Here is a 20,618-nt window from a genome sequence, read left to right as displayed (position 1 = left end):
GACTCCCCCCACAGCGGAAGGGCCCTCTTGCTGCAGGAGCCTGTGCGCACACAGGTCACACAGGCCACCCACCCGCCCCGAGGGTGTCGGAGGGCCCAGAAGCCCCAGGCAGGCCCACGTGTGGCCTCTGAGCCCAGAGCCCGCTGGTCCAAAGCACCACCTGCCACAGGACCAAGGGCCTCCGTCACCGGCCAGGCTGCACAGCCACCTCCCCATCAGCACCCTCCGCACCCCCAGGTGCAGGGCAGCGCGGCGTCTGTGGAGGCCATACGGGAGCCAGGGAGCAGCGCAGCCCTTCAGACGCCGGACAGAGGCCGCCCGCCACCCGTGCAGGCAGAGCCAGCCTGTGCGAGGGGCCTGCCCTGGCCACACACCCTGTCCGCACGGTGCCCCCGGCCCCAGGAGGCTCCTTGGCCGTGTCTGTCAACAGAGCAGCCGTGTTTCACACCAGTCTGGGCGCCGCAGCCATTCCTCCAGGGCGGCCACCACCGGCAGGGGCACGTGACCGCCGGGCCCGGGCGCAGGCCCCACGTCCCCTGACAAGGAGCACCAGACGCCCCTACAAAGCGCCACAGCTGACAGGCTCTGCTTGTGGCTTGGGACAGTGTGGGAGGGCGGTGGCCTGCTCCGGGAACCACAGCAGCGACGCCGACAGTCTGGTGCCGCCACCTGCCAGTGTGACCAGGACACACAAGGGACACTGAGCGCCTGGGGCACGAGCGACACGAGTGTGTAAAACAGTGAGAGCACAGAGAGAACCACCCGCCGCAGGGGCTCCGCCTGCTATGCTCTGGGGCCTTTCCCCCACTTGTCGGGCAACAAGCATGCAGGCGGGTGCGTCCTTTTCCAAAAAACCAGGTGGCCCCACGTGATGGGCTGGGTCCCTCCTCGCTATCACACCAGGAACACTCCCCGTCACCTCAGTCCCACTGCTACACGGTGCCCAACACCGGCCTCGTGGTTCCATCTCCTCGCCCCCCACCATGCTGCTCGGGATGGGGGTGGGGACAGACCCAGCGGGCGTGCTCTCAGCAGCCCCCGAAGCTCCCAGCACACCCCACTTGCAGCCGGGCATGTGCCTTGCGGCCCTCGCCAGCTCTGAGGCTCACAGTCCCTCAGAGATGCCGATTTGACAAGGAGACTGGACCCCAAGAGGAATCAGGACCAGGCACAGGAGGGGACCCCAGACCCGCGCGGGCACATCTGACGGGACAGCCGCCTGGGGGTTCCCGCTGCATCAGGGGTCTTACCGAGTTCCTTGGAGCCCTGGCTCTCGCTGGCTAGTTCACCCATCTTCACGAGGGCGTCAAAATAGCCTTTGGCCGCGTAGGTCACACCTGAGAGGAGAGAAGGGACAGTCAGTGCCCACCGGAGATGGACAGGGCAGCCCTCAGCACCGCCACGGTGGTCGTGGGCACAGCCCGCTCCGTGGCCCTTCCACCTGTGCTGAGCACAGCCCGGTCCGGCTGACATCCTTCCAGCAGCTTTCCCCTACGAATGCGGTGCCCGCTCAGGCCTGGGGCCTCTCAAGCCCATGCCGGGTGCTGCCCCCAGCGCCCGGATCCGGCCAGGCCGCAGGGTCTGCTGACAGCTCACCTGGGGGAAGCTGTGGCGTGGAGACCCCAGCCGTGGACGGAGGGTGCCCCTCACGTCTCTGAACAGAAGCCATGCGGCGGGCTGCCCCACAGTGACCGTGGCCGCATGGCCGCGTGCCTGGAGACTGGGGGAGAGGGGACCCGCCTGCCCTGCAGGCCGCCGGGAGCACGGGGCAACGCAGCCTGTCATCTCTGCCTCCAGAGCCAGGCCGGGCCATCTCACCGGGCCCTTCATCACAGGCTATGCAGCGGCTTCCACGGAAGCGACAGCCAGGAGCGCGCTCGGCGCCCAGACGGCTGGCCTGTGATGGCTGCCCAGAGGAGTGGGCTCCTCAACGCTGATCAAAGGGCAGCCGAGCCCCGCACGAGTGTGGCCACGGGGACGCTGAGTGGAGCGGAGGGGCCGGTGGTGGCGTGGCTGCCCGACCTCTGTGCCACTGGGTGGTCCGGGAACACGGGGCGGAGGAGCCGCCAACTTTCCACCAGTGCCCCTGGGGAGCCTCGGGGAACCGGGAGTGGGGGCAGAAAGCTCTGGAGGAAAACTTGGCCTCACGTTGAAGAGAAGTGGGCGGCATGGTCTTGACCAGGACTGACTGGGAGTGAAGTGACACCCCAGGAGGCAGCCAGGTGAGGGCGAGCAGAGTCCCCGACGGCGGCTCCACAGAGGGAATCCCCGTCAGCCGAGTGCACGGGGAAAACCCGCCCCATCAGAAGAGATGAGCCTGGTCCTGCCCCGCCGAGGTCCGCACCCCGCCCTCCTGCGCTGCCCTCCTCCAGCTTGGCACACGGGGGGCGTCTGGGGCAGCGGACCCGAGGCCAAGCCAGCCTGCAACCCCCGGCAGACAGAAGCCCCCACTGCGGCCTGTGACCTGCAACAGGCTGCGTTTCAGCTCCAGCAGCGGACAGAACCTGTGTTGATGAGCAGACGTGCCTCTGTCCCTGCTGGGGACCGGCAGGCTCCCGGGCAGCGTCCCTGCGCTCAGGGCTGCAGCACCGGGTGGGGTGGGGGGGGCTTCAGAGAGCCTGGCTGGGCGCAGAACGCCTGTGAGCACCCCACAACCAGAGGGCGGCACGGGACCCTGCCCGCCCACAGGGGTCAAGGCCATCGACCCCTCAGCAGGAACAGGGGAGCACGCCCCACACTCTGGGCCTGCTCTGTGCGTGACCTCAGGCTCTCCTTCACAAGGGTCAGTGGGCAGCGGCCTCCCCCGGAGGGGAGCCCCAGGGCCGGGCAGAGGCCCACCTGGCAGAGGGGGGTACGACAAGAGGCCCCCCCACCCCCAAGACATTGCAAGTGGGCAGGTCTGCAGCCAGGCACCTGCACCTACAGACCAGCAAGGCCACGTCCAGGAGCAGACAGGTTCCGCCGGGCGCTCTGTCCCCCGGGCGACCACGGAGACAGAAAAGAACAGGAGCTGCCCAGCTTCGGCCTCTCCCTCCAGGCTGCTGCCTCCAGGCCAAAGTCCCACCAACCAAGCCCCCTTGGGGCCACGGACATCCCAGGGCAGCTGCTGGGGGTGTGGGCTCTGCTCACAAGGATGCCACCCCCCCAGGTCAGGGGGCTTGACCCCCACCCTGGAGACACAGTCAAGGGTGGGGGAGACCAGCAGTCAGGCCCCCAGAACAGGGCGCCCCTGACCGCAGTGTGAGTTACCCGGCCCCCGCCAGGGTGGAAGCGTCCATACACACCCGCGGCCCGCGCTGCAGAGAACTGGCACTGACGCCCCTTCCCTGAACAAGACCGGGCAGCGCTGCCCCTGCCCCAGCGCCCAAGCCCAATCCTACAGCCTCAAGACGCTTCTGCAGCAGACATCCACACCCGCCGCCTTCAGGTGCTGTGGACGAGCACCGAGCCCAGACCCCAGGCCGAGGCCAAGGACGTGGCCGCCCCCCAGCCGTGGGCGCAGACAGCAGGCTCGCACGACGCCGAGGTATCCACACCCTCCCTCTGCCAAGGGTTTTCTTCTGGAGCAAAGCACCTCCTCCCACTACTGAGCCATCCACCTGCTGACAGGCCACTGCTCCCACGGCCTCACCTGCCAGGGCCTTCTCATAGTTCTTCCCCATGGCAATGAAGTTCCGGAGACTGGGGTTGAACTGCTCCATGATGGTCTGCGGAAAGCAAGAGAAAGGGCGTGAGTGACCAGGTGGCCCGGTGACCCCGGGAGTGTCCCAGGGGAGAAAATCCACAGGGTGGAGACCGGGAGGCCCCAGCCCCACCCTCGGCAGACCCCCCCAGCCTCAGTTTTCACCTTGTGCAACGGAGCAAGAGCGGCCTGCTGCCCGGGGCTCTGCAGATCGCACGCCGAGCACAGAGTGCCTGGCACAGGATCGCGCCCAGAAGTGTTGCTGCTGAGGTGCCATTACCCCGTCTGGAGGAGCTGAGTCGGGGAGGGGAGCCCCTCCGGCTGCACATAGGGCTCAGTGCCCCTTCCCACCCAAATCCTGGCTCAACACGCCAACTACGAACACGGCTCTGATCAGAGGGGCACACGGCGGACACACAGACACCCCGCTATGAACCATCTCGCAGCCCCGGGTCCTCTGCCCCAGGGACCGCAGTTCTTCATCGGATGAAATCAGATGTTCGCGGCCAAGGCCAAGCAGATGTTTTAATGACAAGGCGTGAAAACAGGCCCACGCAACCTCCCGACGTGAGTTCCACGGGGTAACAGGGCCGACAGCCGACAGTCGAGAGCCGGCCCGGCCACGCGCGCCCCTGCCGCACTTTGAAAGAAAACCCGCCGTCCCTGACGCCCGTCTGGGAACAGAGGCGGGGGACTGTGTCCCCCCAGAGCCCCTCTGTCCCCCAGTCACACCCTCCGTCCCCTCTCCTTGCGCTCAGCCAGCAGGAGGGGCTCCAGCTGCCCTTGCCCGCCCTGGGGTGCAGCCAGGGGCATCCACACAGAGGGACGGAGACCTCAGCCACAGGGAGCTGTGCCCTCCTAAGCCCTGGGGCTGGCCCGAGGTCCCACACCACATGGGAGCAAGGAGAGGGAACACGGGCAGCCGTACCCATGGGGCGGCGAGGGAAGGGCACTGCTCCGCACAGCACAGGGGCCCATGGCGGCGACCCTGCCTATGCCCCATCCCTGTGGGGCTGGCATCCCAAGAGCAAAACACGTCCACACCACATGCCGGGCAGGGGGCAAGACTGCGGGACCTGGCGGGGGAGCAGGGGAGTGGGGCATGCTGTCTACAGAGGGGAGGGCTGGGGGTAGGGGATGGGGGGCGGGGCCAGAGCAGGGAGGAGGGGGCGGATAAGGGGGAGGGCTTGGGGCAGGGGGTGGGGCCGGGGGCAGGGCAGGGCTGGGGGGGGGTTGCAGGGCAGGGCCTGGGCAGGCAGCAGCAGGCAAAGCCTGGGCCCAGCCACTGGGTGGAGGACAGGGGCGGCCAGGGGCTGAAAGGCTGGGGAGGAGGCAGGAAGCAGTGGGGAAGGCCCTGCTCCCGGGCCTGGAAGGGAAGTGGAGAGAGGGTCTGAGCAGAGCTGTTGTCCAGCCACCTCCCGAGGGGAACCACTGGTGCTCGGGGGACTGCCGCCAGGGCCCAGCAGACACAGGAGCCCTGCTGGACCTGCCCTGGGATCTGAGAAGCGGGGCCCTCGGCCCTCGGGTCCCATCCACAGGCACCGGGACGTGGGTCAGGTGGGGCTGAGGGGCAGCGGGGAGGCAGGCAGGATGCAGGCCGCTGCTCTGGGGCCCCAGGAATGTGGACCAAATCCAGGGAGCACCTGGGAACCGGGACAGGGGCGTCGTTGCCAGGCAGCAGGATCAGACATCGGGAGGATTGGGAGCAGGAAGCCAGGTTTAGGGGTCACCAGCCAGGCGTGAACACAGGGCGTGTGGGAGCTCCAGGCGCATGGCGCAGGCTGCCTGCAGAGACCTCAGGACCAAGGAGTGCGACAGGCTTCATGTATGTCTGGTTTTTGTTTTTGTTTTGTTTTGTTTTAAGATTTTTACTTATTCACGAGAAAGACACACGGAGACAGGGAGCTGAGCAAGCAGGGGAGGGGCAGGGGGAGGCAAAAGCAGGCTCCCCACTGAGCAGGGGCTCCATCCAGGACCCCGGATCACAACCTGTGCCCGCGGAGCCACCCGGGTGCCCCCACGTGTGTCTGTTCGGTGAAGGACAGAAGGTCCATAACCCAGGCAGGGTAGGTTGGGTCCCTGAGCCTGCTGGCCAGGGGTGCCTGAGGTGTGTGTGTGTGTGTGTGTGCTGGTGTGTGCACGTGTGCCCAGAGCTTCAGCACAGCACGAGTTCCTCGCTGTGACAATGGGCACAGGTGTGAGACGCTGCCCTAGTTGATGCTGGTGCCAAACCCACCCGCATTCCCAGGACCGCAGCCACCCTGGCTCCGGGACAGCACCCCCGGCCTCCTGGGCAGAGGAGGACACGCTGCCCAAGCTCACTCTGAGCCCATCAACATCCTGACAGCAGGAAACGGGCCAGGAGGCGCCCAGGCCAAGCGAGGGGATCACCGTGGCAGCCCGCCCACACCCTCCCAGTGACACACGGGGACAGCCGCCAGGTTTCGCTCCCTCTGTGCGGCAGCTGAGCTCACGCGGAAGGAATGCGGGAGTGAGTGGGCAGGGCAGCCTGGGTGCTGGGGTGCGAGTCAGGCCACCTGGGCAGGGCAGGGCCTCCGATCTGCTGAGAAGGCTGGTGGCCAGGACAGCAGGCCTGGTCACACAGGGGTCACTGTCTCAACTGGAGGCGGTGACAGAGGCACCTGCTTGCAGCCCTGTGCAGATCCCGCTCTCTGGCCTGGAAGGCAGGCCTCCTACGGAAGTCTGGATGGACACACAGCCAACCGTCACCCACCTGCCTCCCGGTCACTGGCTCTCCTGGCACCGGGGCAGCCAGAGACCAGCCAGGTCTGCCTCAGAGGCCTGGCATGGGGTTCCTCCTCCGGCCCGGCCCAGGGGGAGCACCTGCTATACCTGCCCCAGCACCACTCCCCTAACCAGGCCCGAGGAGGGGCCCCGGAGCCGATAGAGGCAGAAGCATCATGGGCGCCCACAGCTCATCACACAGAGGAGGCCTCGGTGGGCTGTCACTGGCCACCTGGACCTTTCTCAGAAGCCAAGGGATGGCACTATCTTTTCCTGGGCTCTGCCAGGAGGGTGCAGAGACCAGAGCACCCAAACCCTGCAGCAGGGCCTGATTCCCTGGAGAGGAAAACTTGCTTCTCCTCAGGACTGTTGTGCCCAGGGCGCTGCCAACAAGAGCAAGGCCGGGGGCAGCCTGCCTCCCGTGTTTCGGCCACGTGCTGCAGCCTCACACTCGTCCTCAGGGTGAGGGCTCGGTCCCACAACATGAGCAGCAACCAGAGTCATCTTCCAGCTCTGACCCCTGTGCCCTGAAAATGAGATCCCCAAATCGGCTCAAAGTCTGCAGTGCAACACGGAGATGGTGCACGTATTCCCTTGGCAGCTTTCTGGGCCGAGGACCACACCGCTGGCCTCGAACAACACAGGAGGGCACGTGCGCGCTCACGCCGGCATTTTATCAGTAGATATCCGACAGCCCTACAGATGTATTTTCTCTAACGATTCTTTTATTAAGATTTTATTTATTTTAAGAAAAGAGAGACAGAGAGAGACAAAGAAAAGAGAGAGGGGACACACGTGTGCATATGCCAGCGGGGGCGGGGGGGGGCGGCGGGCAGAGGACAGACTCTCAGGCAGGCACCCGCAGAGTGTGGACCCTGACAAGGGGCTCGGTCCCAACACCCTGAGCCGAAACCAGGAATCAGATGCTTGATCATCTGAGCCACCCCGTCCCCCCACCCCCCACAATGGTTTTAAGTAACATTTTCTCCCCTGGTTAACTGCATCATAACAACGCAGCACGTAGCACACACGACGTACAAAACGTGCATTAATCAACTATTCTCATCATCGGGAGGTCGGCTTCCAGCCAACACTAATCCACGGGGAGCCAAGTTTTGGGTGGGGTCCCACGCTACACGCAGATGTTCGGCTGGGAGGGAGGTTGCGCCCCTAACTTCCGCGTTGTTCCCGGCTCCACTGTATTTAGCACCAAGCACTTACTCGCTGGTTCCTTCCCCTACTAAGGACCTTCCCTGGGTAGCAGGTGGGCGGCTGAGATCGGCAAAGGGCACCCGGACGCCCCCCCAGAATGTATGCTGCGAGAGGGCTGGGACGAGGAGGGGTCCCTGCAGGACACACGCGCGAGCTCAGGCTTGCTGTGCTGTCACCCCCCGGCCAGGACATCCTGAGCTGGATGCCCCCGCCACCCCGGAGGCTACCTGAGTCTCCATGCCGCAGATGCCCGGCCGCCCTGCCCAGCCCTGGGGAACCACATGCCCTTCTACGAGACCAAAGGGGAGGGGACAAGGGCAGCTGTACGGGCGGCTGTCACCAGGACCCCAACAAGGGGCCGCTCTCCGCCCGCCTGCATGCTGACACGCATCCCCATGGACTTTGTGGTCACAGGTCCGCCTGGCCGGTGAGGGGAAAGGGCAGCGAGGCAGCCCGGTCTCCGACGCGGGGGGACGAGGAGGGCGGCCAACGCATCCTGGAAAGGAGCTCTGCCAAGGGACTTTGCTCGGGCCTGCCCTGTGCCCGCACCGGCCGGCTGCTCGGAGCGCAGGAACTCCGTCTCTTCCTCAGCACGGGCTCCCGCCGACGGCCCCCCTCCAGCGCCTTCCTGGCAGGCCGGTCGCAAAGTGCAGTTTCTCTGCTGACAGAGGGGAAGTGACATGCCTTCTGCTTCCCCTCCAGCCCCTCACACGCAGCAGAGGAAGGACGGGTTGGGCGTGTTTGCCTGTGTCCTGCGCACACTCATGGGAACACACTCAACACCTGGAAGCGCACATGCAGAGAACAGGACGGTGCTGGGACCCCACCTGGCCTTTGGCCCCCATCACCCTGCACCCTGGCTTGACCGATCCGAGCGCGCCGCCACCCCATCTTACAGACAGGCAGGGAGAGGCGTGGGGAGGCCAAGAGCCTGCCCGGTAGTTGCCGCGGAGACAGTTCCAGCCTCAACCGCAGGCTGGCCGCACAGCTGAGCTCAGCGCTCGCCGCACACGGGCCTCCCCGCTATCCCGACAGCCGCCGAGGCTGGACCAGGCGCCATCTGGGCCACCCCGCCTGCCCTGGGTGCCCTCAGGGGCCATGGCCAGCAACCCCAGAACGAGGCGAGGGCCGAGGTGGTACATGCCCGCTCCGGGACCATCTGCGGAAGGGCTGACGCCGGGTGCCCACCCCAACTGCTTACCCAGGACACAGGGCCTTCAGCCACAGAGTGGCCCGGCACCTGGCTGCCCCGGCCACCTGCCCTCACGTCCCACCTCGTCATGACCGCAGGATAAGGAAGCACAGGGCCCAGCTCTACTATGGTGGCCTCTGTCTAGGAGCTGCCCGGGAAGGGGCGGCCATCCTCCCAGGGGAGCCCTGCTGCAGCCCCCCCAGAGCGCGCCGGTTCACTGGGGCCCTGATGGAGGGTCTGGCTCACCGTGCGAGGGGGGCCAGGGGATGGGAGGCGTGGGAAGGACCACCAGGCTGAGCCGGGAGAGCCCAGCTCCTCAGCGCAACTCTGCATGACTCCCACCTGGGGTGGTGGGGGGCAGGTGGAAGGCTCCATTCCTCTTTAAAAACTGGGGTATCGGGACGCCTGGGTGGCTCAGCAGTTGAGCGTCTGCCTTTGGCTCAGAGTGTGATCCTGGAGTCCTGGGATTGAGTCCCGCGTCGGGCTCCCTACGTGGAGCCTGCTTCTTCCTCTGCCTGTGTCTCTGCCTCTCTATGTGTCTCTCATGAATAAATAAACAAAATGTTTTAAAAAAGCATAAACTGGGATACCTATTCTGGGGATCCTTTTCGAAAAAATAAAACCAACTTGGAAAGTTCAGTGAGTGCTAAAGGGGGGCTTCCTGGAGGAGGCAGGTCTTGAGCTGGATCTCACTGGGTTAGAGCCAGAGAGAAGGTAAGAACATGTTCATACTTGCTCAGAAAATGACTGGATGTGGCGAAGCTTCCAGAACAAAACAGCCCCTGGGGTGACAGTGGGAGGTTGGAGGCCAGCAGAGGATGCAGAAACACCCCCAGGGGAGCAGGGACAAAGCGAGCAGCACTCGACACAGACAGGCTCCACTGTAACAGCACCAGGCGCCCCACCCCCACCCCCATGGGCCGTAGCCCCCGCAGCCTGACCCGACCGCAGGCACTCACGGCCTCGGCCCCACAGCCAACAACAGAGACGCAGACCCCACAGGGGCTTGGGGAGGCCAACCCAGCTGCAGCCCCCCAGGGACGGAGCATGAAAAAGCAAAGGGACCTGGTGGCCACAACCCCACCACCTGGAGCCAGGCCGACCCCGCAGCAGGTCCACATAGGGCCCACGGCCTGGCTGCTCCCCTCCCATCTGAGGCTCCCTCCACCAGTCCCCGACCTCAGTTGGCGCGGCCTCCCAAGGGCTCACGGCAGGCACCGGCCCGGCCAGCACGCCTGCCCTGAGCGCTGGCCCCGCGGGAGCAGCTGCCCTGGGCCAGGGGACCTGTGTCCTCCCACCGCTTCCCGTCTGCACTTCACACTCAGCCGAGGCCCCGGCCCCACCAAAGGCGGCTCGGAGCGCACGGCCCCCGAGGGAATCGTGTGGTCACACCCGGGGTGGCCGTTAGATTGAGGCTGGACAGAAATCCGTCACGGCCCGAGCACGCCCAGCCCGGAGTGCCGTCACTCCGACTCGGACGGAGCGCAGCCAGGAGCCCCTGGCGACAGCACAGCCCGCGCCACCTTGGGGTGCAGGCCCAGGCCACACGGCTGGTAGCAGCTCAATCAGGCCCGAAAACTTCCCGTGCGGAAGGCCTAGCGCCCGGCACCTCAGCACGGGGCTACCCGCAGAACGACGGTCCTGACAGAACGAGCTGGTGGGATGAGGCCCTCGGGTGAGCCCTGATCCAATCTCACTAGCGTCCGTCTAAGAAGGGATCGGGACAGGAGCCCACAGAGGACCAGAGCGTGGGGCCGCGGGCAGGAGGCGGCCGCCCGCGAGCCAGGAGAGAGGCCCGGGGGAACCAGCCCTGCCCACGCCTGGATCTCGGACTCCCGGCCCCCACGGGCGTCAGAAATAGGTGTCCCGTGAAGGCTGCCACCTACGGTGCTGTGTCATGGTGGCCAGAGCACCTGGGGACACTGGGCCAACCCCCACTTGCCACAGGAAGGCCCAACGCTGACGACAAAGCAAGGTCTGGTTCCTGTGTCCCCAGTTAGGACGTTCCACTGACCTGTCACCACCCCTGTCCCTGTAGAGGCGCTGACCTGGGTTTCAGGGTGCTGGGCTCCCCACTGCATGAGTAACTACCTCTGAGCAAGCAGGGAGGCAGCTGCGAACGCTCTGGAACCGCGCCGGTCCCACTGCCCTCATGTTCCACAGGACGCACCGGCCAGGAAGCGTCACACCGACGGGCACACCGGCCACCGCGCCCCGCAGGCCCGGCAGCGGCAGCAGCGTGTAGGGCCTCGGCCTGGGCCTCCTCGGCCTGGGCCTCCCTGCCCTGCCCTCCCCACTGCCCCCTGGAGGTCTCCACTCTGCAGGCTAGTCACGCACCCCCCCCTTCCGCGTGCCCCCAGCGCTCTCCGCGAGCTAGGAAGTACTCGACGGGCCCTTCACTGGTCAACGAGGGGATGGCGCAGGGCGCCCGGGGGGGTCAGTCCTGATCCCAGGGTCCTGGGATCGAGCCCCACGTCGGGCTCCCTGCTCCTCCCTGTCTGCCGCTTCCCCGGCTTGTGCTCGCTCTCTGTCGAATAAACGAATAAACAGCGGGATGGGTCTCAGGGCTAGGAGAACATCCCAGAGACTTCCTCAGGAGGCGCTGGTCACTGCTGCCCGACAGCCCAGGGGAGGGTGCTGGGGACACCGTGAAACAGGGGGCAGACTCTGAAAACTCTACCGACGTACTTCTTGTCCATTTAATACAGGCTTTCCTAAACGTTGCTGAAATCATTCCAAGACACTGCCCCTACACGGAAAATTAAAATCTCAAACAGGAAGCACGCACTCCTCTCCATTCTGATCAGTGGCCTTGTTCCCCCCTGGTGGCCCACACTGGCCCCCGGCATCTCTCCGGTCGGGGTGTGGGGTCCAGTGATGTGTGTCGAGACATCTTCTGTGCTCTCCGCCCAGGGTGCGTGGTGGCTTCAGGACGAAGACGACAGACTGGCTCGCCAGCCCCCAGATGGGCAAAGGGGAGGGAAGGGGCACCTGCAGGTGGACCGCCCTGGCCATGGTGCACCTGAGACCGCCGGGCCACAGAACCAGGGCAGGGACCAGCCAGGCCAGCGTCTTCCCCGCCGGCCGCAGGAGCCCGAGGGCCAGACAGGTTTCTGGGACAGATGGAGGCGCCCGCAGCACAAGTCTGAAGGAGGAGCTAAAGGCAGGAGGAGGGATCCTACAGACTGTGTGGGCACAGATCCCCTGGCCCCTGGCGCCAAGGTCACCTCGCAGAGAAGAGCTTGGTCTGGCTGCAGGCCCTGCCTTCCCAGTCCAGCCACTCTCCACAGACCCGAGGGTCCCCCCAGGATGCTGCAGGACCCCCATTGCCCAGCCAACACCCAGCCTGCCATGGGCTCCGGGAACCAGGGACGCGTCATGCTCGGGGACGTGCACCCAGACAGCCCCCAGAACTCTCGAAGCCAACAGCCCGAGGGCAGACCCACCAGAGACACGGACGGCAACGCAAACGCAGGCACCCCGAGCCCCGGCACTGACGCTCGTGCTGGCCAGTCAGGCGCCCGCTGGTCCGGGGTCTCAGGGCAAGGCTGGGGTCGCCTGGGAGCACATCGTGGGCAGACGAGACATTCTGCCCTTTAGGAGAAGCCCAGGCACCCACCTCCCCTCGGGCCACCTGTGCCCCTGCCCCCAACGCATAGCCCACTCACAGTGACCGGAGCGGGGCAGGCGGCTGTGGTCAGCGGGTGGCGGCCCGGTGCTGACGGGGCCCTGGTGCTGTGCACCCGGGGGACACGGGTCTACATCGGGACAAGGCAGCCTGCCCGCCCCCGCCAGGCCCAGGTGGAGCGGCCAGGACGGCAAGGGGGGACGGGCCCTGGCTCAGTGCAGCTACGGGCAAGGGAAGCGGACAGGAGCCGGCCGGGCCACAGCCCCGGGCACCCCCACCCCCCGAGGACGCAAACCTGGGCACTGTGCCAAGCGGGGCAGGGTAGGCAGGCAGCAAGGCCAGCCCTGCCTGGGGCCCACCCAGGCCCGCGGCCACACCCAGGGCTCTCCCGAGCAGGACCCAAGTCTGAGCACCCAGCTGGAGAGCCCGGGGCAGGGGACAGGCCCCCTTACTGAGCCCCTAGCCCTCCCATGACAGGCTGCCCGTCCTCGCCAGAGCCGGGGGGAGCAGGGCTGTCCTGAGGGGAGCTTCATCCCAGACCAGGCAGCCCCGTCACGGCCTCTTCTGCCGGTGGTGCCCTGAAAGCCCGGGGCCAGCGTCAGCCACCACTGGGACCTGGAGCCTCAGGGGCACGGGGTTGGTCCCACGGGCCAAGCCAGCCTCCCAAATGCAGGCCCGTGCTCGAGGCAAGACCCGTAGGGACAGCGCAGGCCTGGGCCCATGACCTTCTGGGGCAGCAGCAGCACCCCAAGAGCCACCAGGGGCCTGCACCGTGCAGCCGACGATCTCTGGGGTGACCTGGGCACAAAGAACTACCACAGCCCGTCGGCTCAGAGCTCACTGCAACAGAGAAACCATTTCGCTGCCCCGGCTACTCCAGAAAGGGGGTGGAGGAGCTCCCCTAAAAGCCTAGTAGGGGAAGGACAGGCCGTGTAGCAGACCCCAGTCGGCAGCAGCAGGCCCCGCCACCTCCTCAGAAGACATTACAGCAAGAAACACCCCCGAAAGCACCTTTAGGGCAAAGCACACGAGCACCACACACACATACACACGTACTCACATTCACCCTCACACGTATACCAGCAGAGATGCGTGTGCACAGAGGTGGGCGCAGTGCTGTGACTCCTTGCCTCCTCCACAAAGCAGGCACCAGCTCCGCTCCTCCCGACAGGCGTTTCCGTTGCCAAGGAAGTGCCTATCAGTCCACCTTCTCCAACTGGGGGCCCCCTGGGCTCTGTCCACGCCAGACGCCGGACTTCTGATGGCAGCACACGCTTTGGCGTGACTGCCCAGCCGCGGGTGAGGAAGCGGGTCTGAGGTCAGCGGCCCAGGGCTTCCCAGAGCGCCCCCAACACCCACCTGGAGCGGGGACCGGGACAGTGGAGGGTAGTGGGCAGGGCCCGGGCAGCCAGGCTTCAGTGGGCTCTCACAGCTGCCTCCCCGCAGCGCCCAACACCCCCCTCCTGGCACCAGGAGCCCCGTGTCACCCTCCACCCACGGAGCAGCTATGGCACAGCCAGGCCAACATCCCCACAACAGCCACAGACCTCCCCTAGTGACCAGCCTGGCCCTGTTGACCAAGGCCCCAAAGCCACACCGCCATAGAGCCTGCCCAAGGCTCTCCTGCGAGGTCCCATCCTCGGGCCGTCTCCCACCTTCCTGCAGCCTCAGGACAGGTGATGCTGCTGTCTCTGGAAAAGCTATGGGAGCTGCCATCCCGAGGAGACAGAAGGTCACCTGAGGGCCACAGTTCTTCTAGGCATAAAAGACCACAAGGAAAACACCCTGACCCCAAACCCAGCCAGGAGGTGAGGTCCAGCAGGTGGGGTCACGCAGAGGTCTCTCCCAGGACGGCTGCGGTTTGGCCCTAAGTCTAAGCAGTAGATGCCTCTGCCCCTGCCCCAGTCTGTCCCTCCCTCTGGCTGTCACCCAGGGCTGCCCTCCAGACTAGGTCCTGGCACCAGGCTCTGCTGCCCGCACCTTAACCCCACACCTCCCCCCAGAAGGCTTTGGCACTTGTCGCCCTGGCCCGGCGAGAAGGGGAGCTCTCAGCTGCCCCCTGAAGCTGTTTGACCTCTTTCCCTTCACCTCTCGTGAAACTCCCCGAGGACGTGGCTCCCGTGGGGACCAGGCCACAGGGAAAGAGGTACAAGTCCACGGGACTCATTCCTCCAGGAGGGAGTATGTTCTCTTCTCACATTTTTAATCAGCAAGACCAAGGACGAGCGTCCCTGCGGCTCCCTCCTCTGCCAAGGCAAACAGTGCTCCAAACTGCAGCTGGAACGGAGCAGGGCCAGAGCAAACAGCTGGGCTGCCCCGCGGGGCACACGGCTGGGGACACGGCCCTGCCACGCTTCCGCCAGCCCCCGACCTAGGCGCAGAGGCGGCCCGGCCCCCGGACGGGATGGTGGGCCAGCTGGGTCCACACGGGCAGCTTGGCTGCACCCTGACTGTGCCTCAGGGAGGCCGGGCCTCCACCGGGCCTCCACCAGGCCAGGGTGCCCCCGCTGCCCCCCCCACCCCCCCAGGGAACGCTGAGCTTCCTGGGGATAAAACACAAAAGGGTGAGAGAGCACTCGGCACTCGAGGACTTGGCAGGTGGGCCACAGGGTGGCGGGGACGGCGCCGCCCACGAAGCCAACCTGGCTGCGGTGCTGGGCTGCGGGGGGCACGGCCCTGCGGACACCGGGGCTCCTTGCCACGCTTCCCCGCGAGCTTGCGAACCGCCTGGCCCTTGGGCACAAAGCACGGGCTCGCCTGTTGAATGTGCACCCGACGCCCTCCAGCCGGCTCCCCGAGGGGTTCACGGTCCTCACGCTCAAACCCCGCTTGTTTTCTGCCAGGAGATCTCACTTCAGAGCTCCGGATAAATCACAGCTCCATCTGGAAGCCGCTCAGCCGTAACTGCACGCCTCGCTGCCCAGGTTATGAGAGTTCTAGCAAGAACGATTGTGGGGTTCCCCTGAGCAAAGCCACACCGGGCACCCCTTGTGAGTCTCCCCATGAAAGTTCCTGTTTAATGGTTTCATGGCAGAAACAGGGTAAATAGGAAAGAGATCCTCTGGCCGGCACTTCCCTTCCACCCCCTGCAGCAGCGAGCAAATGGTTATGGAACTAATGACTAATAATTTAATAAACCTCCCTTCCCTGACGGCATTAGCAGAACCCCACCGCCAGGAACGGACGCCACAGGTTCTCCGCGATACCGAGCACCAGACCCCCAGAGGCTGTGCCTTCTACGCGCCGAGCCCTCCTCAGCCGCTGTCGTGTTTACCGGCGGCTCTAACATGGCTCCGGGACGGCTTCGTCCACCCCGCCCGGCCTCAGGATTCCTCCCGTCATCCGGCTCTAACTTTAAAACCCGTGTTAGAAGCCGCCCTAGAGGAGTCCGCCACCTGAACCCCAGCTGCGAGCGCGGGGTGGGCCCACCGGCAAGTCCCGGGGTGGGGGCCGTCCGGGGCGAGGTGCTGACGCGAGGGCGGCGCAGGCCGGGCCAGGAGGGCTCAGCCACAGCCACAGGCGCTCCACACAACCAGAAACTGTTGCGCCGCCAGCGCCTCGCAGCCCCACGTAGCGGCCGGGCGCCCGCCACCCCCGCCCCGTGAGCTCCGGGCGCCTGACTCTCCCAGCCCAGCAGGAACGCCCCGGGCTTGGCTCTGGAACCCGCGCGGCTCGCTAAGCCGCCTGCTGCGGACGCCCAGGCCCCCGGCCTCCCCCCACGGAGGACCTGCCGCGTGGGACTGATGCGGGCCCAGGGGCTGCTCGACCCGGGCGAGGCTGCAAACTGGCGACGGGGGCCGGAGGGCCAGAGCACAGGGCCGGCTCCTGTGGACCGGGCTCAGCGGGGGCGGAGGGGCCGCCCAGGGGTCTGGGGGCTGCGCGGCCCTGCGCTGCGGCGGCGCCGGAGTGTGCAGGGGAGGACGCGCACCCACTCTTCACACACATCAGAGGCGGAGGCAGGCGCGCCAGCCTCCTACACAATTAGTCTTCTCCTCCGCGGTTACATAAGACGATGGATTATCTGTCCCCCCTCCAACCTGCCCGCGCGACCTCCCCCCCGGGCCGTCCAGGACGCCAGCGCTCCCGGGAGCGAGTTGTGCGAAGGCAGAGCCCGTGGGCGACAAAGTGCCCGGGGGCTGGCGTGACCGCGGCCGCAGGGGCCGCCACCGGGTCCGCACGCCGCCGGGGGCGCGGGGCGACGCGGCCCCGACCCGACCCGACCCGACCCGGCCCGACCCGGCCCGACCCCGGCCCAGCGCTGGGCTCCCGCGAGGGCCCGGTTCCGCGGACGCGGGGGCGGCGGGGCGGGGCGGGGGCTGCGGGGCGGGGGCGGCGGGGCGGGGCGGGGCGGGGCGCCCACCTGTGACCCGCGGGCAGGCGCCGGGCACCGCGGCCGCGCCAAGACCCGGGGGCCCCGGGCGGGCCCGAGCGCGGGCGGCGCGGGGCTCACCTTGTACACGTTCTCCGTGAGCCGGTGCATCTCCTCCGTGCGCGACAGCGACATGGTGCGGGTCCGGCGGCGCCGCGGGGCGGAGCGGGGGCGCGGGCGGCGGGCGGCGGGCGGGCGGCGGGCGGGCGGGCGGGGGCGGGCGCGGGCGGCGGGCGCGCGGAGCCGGACCAGGGACGCGGCGCCCGGCCGGCGGCCGCCTTTATAGCCGCTCTCGCCCCGCCCCCCGCAGGCTCCGCCCCCTGCGCCCCGTCGCCGCCCCCGGCCGCCCGCCCGCCCCCGGCCGGCCGCGCCGCTGCCAGGCAACCGGCAGGCCCCGCCCCCGCACCGCCTTTCCCATTGGCGGGTTCCGGACGGGGAGGGGGCGGAGCTCGGCGGCCGGCCGCAGGCGCCGATTGGCCGGCGGCGCTGTCGATCCCGGGGGAGGAGGCGGGGGCGCGGCGCGGGCCGCGGCCTGGGAACAGCCCGGGGGCCGGGCGACAGCCGGGCTGGGGGCGGGGCGGCGTGGGCCGGCGGCGCGGGAGGGGCGGCGCGGGGGCGGGGGCGGGGGCGGGGGCGCCGCGGGGGGCGCGCGGGGGGGCTCTGCGCCGAGTCTCGGTCTGGGCGGACCCCGGGCGCCGCGGGTCGCGGGCTCGGGGCAGGCCCGGGGAGAGGCCGGCGCGCGGCCTCGGGTCCCGCCCCGACCCCGACTTTCGCGAGGTGAGTGTGCGGGGCGCGGGCGGGGAGGGGGATGGGCGGGAGGCCCTGGGGGAGGGTCCTGGGAGGGCTGGACCCCGGGAGGGTGGGCTCTGGGGTGTGTAGGGGGGTGTCATGGGGAAGGACCCTGGAAGGGGTGGACCCTGGGGAGGATCCTGAGAGGGGCGCGTCCTGGGAGTGGACCTTGGGAGGGTGGGCTCTGGGAGAGGAGGGCCCCGGGAGGGGTGACTCGGGGGCCGGGTGGGCCCCGAGGAAAACCCTGGCAAAGGGAGCATCCTGGGGACAGGGAGGACAGTTTGCCAAGAAGATCATAGAGGGGGTGGGTGGGCAGGTGGGACAGGACCCTGTGGAGAGGACGGCCCGGGACCCCCAGGGAAGGAGAGGACCTGCGATGGCAGATGACCCTCGTCGGGTACACTTTCTTTGGGGAGGGGTGGACCCTGGGGGTGGAGGACCTCCCTTGGAGGGATCACGGGGTCAGACCACTGGCTGGTTCTGAAGGCCTTTCCTGGGAGGGTCCACGGGGAAGCTGACTCAGCTGGCCCACAGGGCTCCCAGTATAATTCCTTTGGAAAAATATTTACAGAAATTAGAGTTACACGGAGGGACTGTTTGCTTTACGTTGTAAGACACCAGATCTCTCGAAGCCCGACGCCGCGCCGCATCCTGCCCAGGACAGCGGCTCACACGGCTCCTCACACGGCTGCTCAAGCACAGGAGCCCAGGAAGACACAGCCCCGCCAGGTGGCCCTGCACAGAGCGGAACTAGGGCAAATCCCGAAGTCACAGCGCCCGGATCCAAACGGACAGCCCTCCGCCTGGCAGAAGGGCCCCCGAGGAAGGGGAGTGACGTCGGGGCGAGCCCCCCTGCCCTCCTGTCTGCCGGCTCCCATCACAGGCAGAGCCTTCTCGGTTTCGTTTCCTTCCTGCTCCCAGCCGTGGCTTCCTCTTTTTTTCTTTCTCGACTGCCGTGATTTAAGGCGGGTTCCTGTGCCCACAGATTCTGGGATTCCTTTGGTTGCAAGTGTCGGAAAGCAGGCCGAGTGCAGCTCTCAGAGCCGGGGCACCTCTCTGCTGGCGGCGGGCGGTGGGACCATCGTCCTCCTCCCTTTCCCTTTGCTCCGGGCCACCTCGGTGCGCTGCACACGTCCATCCTGCCAGCCCTACGACCGACGTTGGTTGACCTGAGCGGGGTCAAGGGCCGAGGTGGAGCTGGGTGGGTGCAGAGTAAAGCTGCTGCCTTCCCTAAGGGAAGTGACGTGGTTGGGACCAGAATGACAGGTGGAGGCTGGCAGGAAAACCAGAGGGGGAGGTCTCCTCGCTGTGGGAGGGGAATGAGTCTGGAGGGTTCCGAGCTGTCTGCTCCCATCAGTGTCACAACAGTAGAAGGAGGAGAGGGCCCTCGCCAGAGAGGCATCCATAGTCCTGAGTGCAGCTCCACTCTCTAGAAGGTTCTAGACTGTCCCCCTCCTGCCCAAGGGCATGCTCACTGCTGGTAGTGGCAGAGGTCAGGGACCCACCCTGAGCCTGGCCTGCCTCCCTGGTGTGCTGATGGTCCTGCAGCCCATCCTGGGCCTCTTTGTCTCCCTGGCAGCGGAGCAGGAGGCAAGCGGCAGGGAGGGGCCAACACGCAGCACCTGCCACGGGCGAAAGTGAAGGAGCATTGCCCGGAGCATCACCGAGAGAGCCAGCAGGGCTGATGGTGGGCGCAGAGTGAGATGTGGGTGCAGCGCTGGAATCCAGGCCTGGAGACGCGTACCCTGCCTGTGCCTCTCTGAGCCACTAGAGTCCAGAAAGGTCTCCAGCACGAGTGCACCCCCCCTTTGGCCGTGAGAATGGGTCTGAGCCCCCGCCTCGGAGACACCCCTGTTCTCTGAGGATTTTCTTCATTGTATGGAAGCCCCTTTGCAGTGGTGATGGTGTCTGGGCCGGGAGCTAGGGCCTGAGCAGTGCACGAGACTAGATGTTGGGCTGGGTGCCAAGGTCAGCCCCAGTGCCAGCCCCCAGAGTTAAGGGGGCACCCTTATCTTGCCACCTTCTTACTCGGGAGGTGTCCAGAGGCCTTTCCCCTTTCCCAGGTGTTCCATCTCCCCTGAACACTCAGCGTATTGGGGGCAGTAGGATCTCAGGCCTTGCCTGGAGGTTGGCAGACAGTGCAGCTGGGAAATCACTGCCCAGATGTGGGGCCTGGTCTGCCCCCTCCAAGGCCAGCGAGAGGAAGGTGCTGTCACCATGGAGAAGTCCCAGGGGACTGGCAAGAGTGCCAGCACCAGTACCGCGAGTCCCGTCCTTGCCCCAGACCGGGGTGGTGGTCCTCCTACACTCAGGGCAGGGCTGGGAAGCAGCTCAGGGCTCCCTGAGAAGGCAGGTGCTCTGGCACCCCGCACCGCCGACTTCCCCGTCGCTTCTGATTGTCAGTCCCCACCTCTGGGCTGCGCGGCCGGGCAGGCATGTAGCCACGTGGGTCCTCGGCACCCAGCTCTGAACCAGAGGGTCCCTGGCCCCGAGCAGTGGCCCTGGGGCTGGCGCCGGCAGGCTGCCGGGCTGTGGTCGGAGGCGAGAAGGCGACCACATGGAGCTGCCGCCGTCGACCCCGGCTCCGCAGACCCCGGCCCGGGTGGCCCGGGAGTAGAGGGCTAGAAGCAGGAAGAATAAAAGTGCGTCTCTTCATCAGCTTATTTTTAGGCGTGTTATATAAGTGGCTTCATCTCAGCGTCACGTAGGGAGGGGGGTCTCAGATTTAATTACAGGATGACAGGCTTTGCTTTTCAAGCAAGCTGTTCTCCTGGCAGGCAGGCACAAGGATTTGTGAATTTTTGCTAAACAGAAGGAGCCCTTTCTGAGGTGGCCGCCCAGCAAAACTTTGAAGGGCTTTCACCTCCACGTCTCTCTCTGCCTAACCTGGTTTCAGCTGAGCTGGGCCTAAGGGGTGGCCGTTCAGCTCAGATGCCAGGGACGGGTGTGCTTGGCAAGGAGGCTGTTTCTCCCTCCGCCCTCCTCCTTCCTCCCAGCTCTC

At 66.7% G+C, this 20,618-nt stretch overlaps 1 protein-coding gene and 1 long non-coding RNA gene across 8 annotated transcripts in view; one reads left to right on the top strand and one right to left on the bottom strand.

Annotated features, from left to right (window-relative positions):
* The window catches only part of BAIAP2 (BAR/IMD domain containing adaptor protein 2), a 58,306-nt gene extending 41,278 nt beyond the window's left edge, over positions 1-17,028 (bottom strand). For all 7 annotated transcript variants that reach the window (XR_012009395.1, XR_012009396.1, XM_072781933.1 and 4 more), the window contains exons 1-3: positions 16,910-17,028; positions 3,632-3,707; positions 1,251-1,337 (exon numbers count right to left, since the gene is read on the bottom strand). Coding sequence is in view for 5 of the 7 variants with exons in the window: in XM_072781933.1 (XP_072638034.1) it covers positions 1,251-1,337; positions 3,632-3,707; positions 16,910-16,963 (217 nt within the window). In the remaining 2 variants the exon portion in view is untranslated. The remainder of the gene's footprint in view (positions 1-1,250; positions 1,338-3,631; positions 3,708-16,909) is intronic.
* Positions 17,029-17,498: 470 nt separating this feature from the next.
* Positions 17,499-20,280, top strand: LOC140607288 (uncharacterized). The gene is made up of 2 exons (XR_012009397.1): positions 17,499-17,605; positions 18,189-20,280. It is a non-coding gene; the product is annotated as an uncharacterized lncRNA (long non-coding RNA).
* The last annotated feature ends 338 nt before the right edge of the window (positions 20,281-20,618 follow it).

Source organism: Canis lupus, chromosome 16 (assembly GCF_048164855.1).
Source record: "Canis lupus baileyi chromosome 16, mCanLup2.hap1, whole genome shotgun sequence".
Taxonomy (NCBI): domain Eukaryota; kingdom Metazoa; phylum Chordata; class Mammalia; order Carnivora; family Canidae; genus Canis; species Canis lupus.
This window is presented reverse-complemented; position numbering and strand designations above follow the sequence as displayed.